Genomic DNA, 6,387 nt, shown 5'->3' on the forward strand with positions numbered 1-6,387 from the left:
ATGCACCAGCTCACTGCTGGAAACTGCTGAACCCACCTGGAGCAAACACTGCCATGGGCATCTGAGGGTCTGTTTGCTGGCAAGTTTCTGTCTGTAATTGTTTAAGGATGCACACTGAACCTACAGGAGGTGAGTTTTAAGATGGCTAAAGACTTCACCTTCAGAAATAACATCTTTCTGAGTTCAGACTCTCATCCCAAACAGAGCTAAAGAACAAGGATGTAACTGCAGAATCTGCTGTAGTGTTTGGATGAGAGAGAAAACAACTCCACTGCACCTACTGAAAGGGAATAAGAGACTTTTGACATAAAATATGGCTCAGCCCAAAAATGTTCCAGCTTGGCAAAGCTGTATTTAAGCACAAGGGTGACAAAGCATCACTTGCATCACTCTAGTGATGATGCATCATCACTGCTCATCAGCCTTCATCAGAGACTGTGAACCTGCAATTCCTCTCACAGCAAAAGCTCCCTCAGATGGACCTCTGGACCTCCAGCGGGACCAAGGGTCATAGAATCCTTAAAGCTGGAAAAGACCTCTAAGATCATCAAGTCCAACCATCAACCCAAACCCATCGTGCCCACTAACCATGCCCCAGTGCCCCCACCATACACCACATACAGTGATACCCAAAGGTTTATTTGCTGGAGTAGTCTGAATCTGCAGCCACAAGATGGGAAGGGTGGCTGAAGGGCTCTGCACATTGGGGACCTTTTGTTGTGAGCACTAATGGAGTGAATGGGCAATTACTTCTCAGAAACAGCAGTGAGGCATTGGCACAGGCTGCACAGGGAGATGATGGGGTCACTATCCCTGGAGGTGTTCAAGAACCGTGGAGATGTGGCACTGAGGAATGTGGTGAGTGGGCATGGTGGGGGTGGGCTGATGGTTGGACTAGGAGATCTTAGAAGCCTTTTCCAACTGTAAAGATTCTATGAAGAGGAGTGGCAGCAGCTCCTGAAGCACTTGGGTGTGAAAAACACACAAGATTTAAAATGATTTCAGAATAAGTTAATGATAGGATGTCTTCCCACTTTTAGCCATTAATAGCACAGGTTTTTCTCACTTTTCAGCTGGCTGCCACAAGCTGAAGGTAGAACAGGGCACTCTGGTGAGACATCAAAGCTAAGTGCCGCAGCACAGGAAAAGTGACCTTTTCTGTACAATATAGGGCAGCATTTTTTGAATGCTCTTTTGTTTGTCTTGTTCAGTCACTATTTTTCTGCAATCTACACCAGATAGCTGCAGTCTGATCAATAACGGCTGCCCACGAAGGACAAGTCTCACTGATTCTTAAATTGTTCATTCACAAGAGGATATCTTGCAAAAATCTTTCTCTTTTATTACTTGCTGTCACAGATAGCATTACAGCAGTTTGTTTATGAACTAGTTCCAGTGAGCTAACATCTTAGTTGGGATGAAATATCCCATGTGTCTGAGATATTCCTAGTTGCTTTACAAGAGAAGAAAGCAACAGTAATAGAGACACTAAAAAGTCATACTGTGGGATTCTTCAGCCATTCAGAGATTCATGCTCTGATCACAAGCATCTGATCCAGGCTGGATGGGGCTCTGAGCACTGGTTTGAGCTGTAGGTGTCTCACTGTGGGGGAATTGGACTCGATGGCCTTCCAAGGTCCCTTCCAACTCAAACCATCCTATGATCCTCTGATTAATAGGACCCAATCCCAACTCAGATTAACCAATCAGTGCTCCAACCACAAACAGTATGTCCAAGGTTTTCAGGCTTTAGTTCTCTATTTGAATTAGAGCTTTATGAATGCTCATGCCTGTTTCATGAAGGTAAGTTGTATGTGATGGCAGCAGATGCAGAGCTAACAGGTTGGTGTTTGCCATCTAATAACACAAAGAATAGCTATCTAGTTTTCTTCAGCCCTACCTTAGAAGGAGCACTTGTGATGTAAAAGACAGCTCTAATTTCTAATGGCTGTTTGTTATCCCTCCACCTCTCTGAAGGCATTTTCACAAAGAGAAAAAAAACTCAAACCAGCAACCTCTGCCTCTGTATCTCTACCATCTCTTTGTTGCTACTGAGACTCTAAAGGGAGGGAGGCTTGATGTCATCAGACTGCTGCTTGAGTGTTTAAATACCAGCAAAGCACACAAATGGCCCCAGTGGTACAAAGACTCAGTCATGCAGGTAATAGAGACACATGGAGAATCCCTCCTGGCCAACAGACTCTACGTCAGCTTGACCAAGACAAAAAGAGAGCTCATTCCTGGCAAGGCTTTGCTTTCTTCCCTTTGGGGTCTCCATGCCATTACCATAAGAGATGCATCTGTTTCAAACTACCAGCCACAGAGCTGGGCTTCTCAGTGCAACTGCAGGAGCTGGCACAGCTTCTGCTTAGGCCAGGGCTCCACCCTAGCTCCAGCCAAACCTAAGCATGGTCTGTATCCAACTCCCAAGGCCAACATTTAGCTCACAGCTACTATAGGCTCAACTGCAGAGATGTCCGTCTTTCCTAAGTGGCTGTTGGAGGCTGAGGGAGAAACATGAGAGACCTGCAGCCTCTTGAAGTGACTGATTTCAGTCCACGCCAACCTGTAGGAAGGGACTGTGGAGGGAAGCCTCTGTTCTGCAGGGCCAGGAGGTTTTCTGCAGATGTTGAGCAAGGCCTTCAGTTCTGTCCGGAAGCTGTCATTGAGCCAGCAGTAGATGAAGGGGTTGTAGCAGGTGCTGCTCGTCGCCAGCCAGTGAAAGGCAAAGTAGAGGGCGTTGTTGGAGCGGATGGTTTGGCTGGAGAGCAGGACGACATAGCAGTTTAAGGGAAACCAGCAGATGGCGAAGAGGATGACAACGAGCATCAACATCTTTATAGTCTTCTTATTTTTCTTGCGAAGGGCGAAGTACTGCTCGGTGGTGACATCCCCAATGACGTTGCGCAGCCACAGCTTCTTAGCCACTGTCACATAGGCAGCAGAGATGATCAGCAGGGGCAGGACGTAGAGCAAAACAAAGGTCGTTAAGTCGAGGTACTTCCAGAAGAGGTCAGCTGGCTCAGGGAAATCTGGGAGGCACAGGCACCGGGTAACTTCCTCACTGCAAAGCAAGAAATATCCAGAGCCATAGAATAGACCTTAAAGCTCACCCAGAAGCCAATGGATAGAATTAAAATGTTCAGGTCAGTTCCTGAACTTTGTGTTTATTACACGTGACTAATGTGGCAGAATAAATATTAATAAAAATAGAGAGGATATCAGCCATTGCAAATGGAAATTGATGTAAATTATAGACCAGCCCCCTGTCTGGGTGAAATCAGCGTGAGCATGGGGCTTTCAGCAGAATATTACTCCAGTGAGACTAGAGGAAAATACACCAATATAGGAAAATCATCCTTACCTATACTCAAAAGTGAAGAGTTTTTGGTAGATGGCATGCGGGAGGGAAAAACAAGCTGCCATGACCCAAATTATGGAGATGTAGATAATGCCTTTTGCCATAGGTAAGCGAGGTTTCAGAGGGTGCATTATAACCTGTTCAAAACAAACTAATATTCAGGCTCATGTCATTTCAGGAAATTGTACCATTTTTTCAGATGCTTCCAGCCTGACATCTATTACTGGACACGGACATTTAGCATGCAAACTGTGCTGCTTCCTCTCAGCTCTGACTGCCTACAAGCTGCACATGAATGCCTGAAATAATCCTGCAGTAAGTAAAGCCAGATCCCAGTCCAGCCCTTGAACTTCAGTACTTAAGTCTGAGTGGCAAAAATGAGGAATATGTGGGCCTTACATGCATATTCACTTCCAGATTCTCTTTGCTTAACAGCAAATTAAGGATGGAGATATGGTCTGTGTTTCAGTGACCAGAGGTCCATGGGGTTGTGAATTGGCCAGAGCTCCTTGGGATGTTTCTGACAGTGGGAACAGCTAGATGTTTGCAAGCAAAAAACATCAACACCATCAGCCTGTTTTGTGTGGGTTTGGGATGAGTCCAACCTGGTAATGTGTGACTGCTCCCACATTTGATCCCAGTACCAGCAGCATCAGCTCTGCCCTGCTCATGACAAACACCAGCCCTCTGCATCTCACGTGGAGTTAGGCATCCCAGGGCTGCCTGTCACCAACACTCACAGCACTGGGGACAAAGAAGCCTCCCACAAGGGACAGCTGCCCGTGTAAATTCCTATCAAGCCTTCAGACTCCACCCTGCCCCGAGACAGACTGGATCACCATGTGCAGAGTTCCTGTCCCCAGCTGGGAGCGGACACATCCCACCTTGCTGCAGGCATGGAGCTGTTCTCCATCTAACAGCAAATTGCTGCTCCACACTGTTGGCCCTTCATGCATCTTACACTAAGCTTAGAGCTGAGAAGGGAGGGAAGGACATGAGATCACACTCTCATTTTAATGATGCCCTTCCAAGCTTTGCTGTTCTCCAGTTCACAGAGCTCTCACCTGGTGCCTGTCCACGGCAATGGCTGTGAGGGTCAGGGCAGAGACGTGGAGCGAGCAGTACTGCGCAAACCTACTGACATGGCACATCCCCTTCCCAAATATCCATGTGCTGTTCACAAAACGAGCCTGGAATCAGAACGACATTAGCACATGTGCCCATGCCCACATGCTTATATCCACAGACATGATGAGCACCCTCCCACAGGGAGCTTGCGTTAGCAGGGAGTGCTAACACACAGCAGGAGCTCCAAAGGTCCCTTCCAACCCCTATGATTCCACCTCTGGCACACAATTACTTCTGCTGTGTAAAAGATGCCTTAAAATAGCAATTTCTTTCTGCCTTGAATCGTAGCCAGGCCGCTGAGGCTACCAGGGTGATTTCAGTGCCTTGATAGTACACACTCTTGTGTCCCAGCAGGTTGGCCCCATGCACTGAGCTATGGCCACAGTCCTCCCAGCAGGAAAGATCACTGCCCCCCACTTACCAGCGTAAAAGGTGTGTTGAGAAGCGTGATCATGATGTCGGCCACGGCCAGGTTGACGATGAACAGACTGGTGGCAGAGCGCAGGCGTTTGCTCTTGATGATGACGTGGCAGACCAGGACGTTGCCAAAGAGGGAGAAGATGATGATGATGGAGTACGCAGCGATGAGCAGAGCTTTGGCCGCCATGTGCTGCGAGTCTGCTCCGTGCCGGCTCCTGCCCACGAAGCTCTGCCAGTCGGCCAGCGTGTCGTTATCCCAGGGAAAGAACCCCGAGATGTTTGGGACTTCCAATGCCTCCTCGAGACTTCTGTTGAGGGGGAACTCTCCTGAGGTTGCGAAGGTGTTAACGAAGTAGGGGAGTGAGAAGCAAATGAAACAGGAGAGCATCTCTGGCAGGCAGCTGTGTGCTTCCCCGTGGGAAAAACCTCACGTATAGCAGCACTGTGGCTGGGCAGCAGCAGCTCTACAGGTGTGCACGTTGCTGCCGGCAATGCAGCAGTGCAGGTGGGGGCTCCTCTCCTGCTAGGCTCCTCACCACTTTTCTCCTCCAGCGGAGCTGTGTCCTCTCTCAAGCTCCCAGCCAGCATTCCTGCCCATTGGACTGCATAGCATTATTTCTGCTCTGACGTGCTGCAGTTCTGCACAATTACACTCCCCCCAGGCGTCACTCCAACACAATCACAGCTGCACTCTGTGCAGAAGGCAAAATCCATCTCTTTCGTTCTCAGCATCCTTTTCCAGGCTCAGCCCTGCTGATGCTGATTTGGTGCTGTCTGTGCTATGCTGTCTTCCAGGACATGTTTCAAACAGAAGTTCAGCTTTACCAGATGAACAGGTGAGTTCCAGCACTACAAATGAGCACAGAACAGGGGCACAGCATGGGAAGTCATGCACACACATGCAGATGAAAATACATGCATGCACAAGGTGCCACCCCACAGCTATGAGCTCTGCCTGGTTTAAGGCTTCAGAGATTACCAACCTGCCTAACAACCCCCCAGCCCCTGCCCCTCCCCTGACACAGCTCTCCATGCCATTCCCTTGGGCTCTGTTGTCACAGAGAGCAGAGCTCAGCGCTGCTCGTCCACTCCCTGTGAGGATCTGCAGCTGCCATCAGCCCTTGCACACCGTGTTCTCCACCAGTAACACCCACCTGGCAGCAGATATTTACTCAGAGATAAGATTCATTTCAGTAATTCACAATCTTACCAAATCATTACAGGCTGATAGCATTCTGTAACACTTTCCTTTCTCAGTCATGAGGCAGAGTAGAGATACAGGACAGCACTCCTCCAGCAGGCTGACACACATCATTACTAATGAACACTCTACCATGACTTCAGGAGCTCATCCACTTTGTCTAACTTCACAGTAACAACCAGCTGCCAATGCCAAGGGATGCATTTAGGTAAAGAAAACCAACCTTCATCCCTCCAGAACTTGTTCCTCTTCCTATACCTCTTCCTGATGCAGCTAC

At 48.4% G+C, this 6,387-nt stretch overlaps 1 protein-coding gene across 1 annotated transcript; it reads right to left on the reverse strand.

The window, feature by feature from the left end:
- Positions 1-1,321: 1,321 nt before the first annotated feature.
- Positions 1,322-5,301, reverse strand: GPR83 (G protein-coupled receptor 83). The gene is made up of 4 exons (XM_065730009.1): positions 4,911-5,301; positions 4,426-4,551; positions 3,365-3,498; positions 1,322-3,064 (listed from the first exon to the last, which is right to left on the reverse strand). The coding sequence occupies exons 1-4, from the start codon at positions 5,295-5,297 to the stop codon at positions 2,440-2,442; spliced, it is 1,272 nt and encodes a 423-aa protein (XP_065586081.1). The 5' UTR covers positions 5,298-5,301; the 3' UTR covers positions 1,322-2,439.
- Between the last annotated feature and the right edge of the window lie 1,086 nt (positions 5,302-6,387).

Source organism: Cyrtonyx montezumae, unplaced genomic scaffold (assembly GCF_038088225.1).
Source record: "Cyrtonyx montezumae isolate F1298 unplaced genomic scaffold, pur_monq_1.0 scaffold_12, whole genome shotgun sequence".
Classification (NCBI taxonomy): domain Eukaryota; kingdom Metazoa; phylum Chordata; class Aves; order Galliformes; family Odontophoridae; genus Cyrtonyx; species Cyrtonyx montezumae.

Excerpts from the sequence above, each read along its gene's own strand:
- GPR83 (XM_065730009.1), bottom strand. The coding sequence starts at position 5,297 with ATGCTCTCCTGTTTCATTTGCTTCTCACTCCCCTACTTCGTTAACACC. Across the intron at positions 4,552-4,910 it reads TCAACACACCTTTTACGCTG|GCTCGTTTTGTGAACAGCAC; the intron begins GTAAGTGGGGGG and ends TTCTGATTCCAG. Across the intron at positions 3,499-4,425 it reads TTGCCGTGGACAGGCACCAG|GTTATAATGCACCCTCTGAA; the intron begins GTGAGAGCTCTG and ends TGTTTTGAACAG.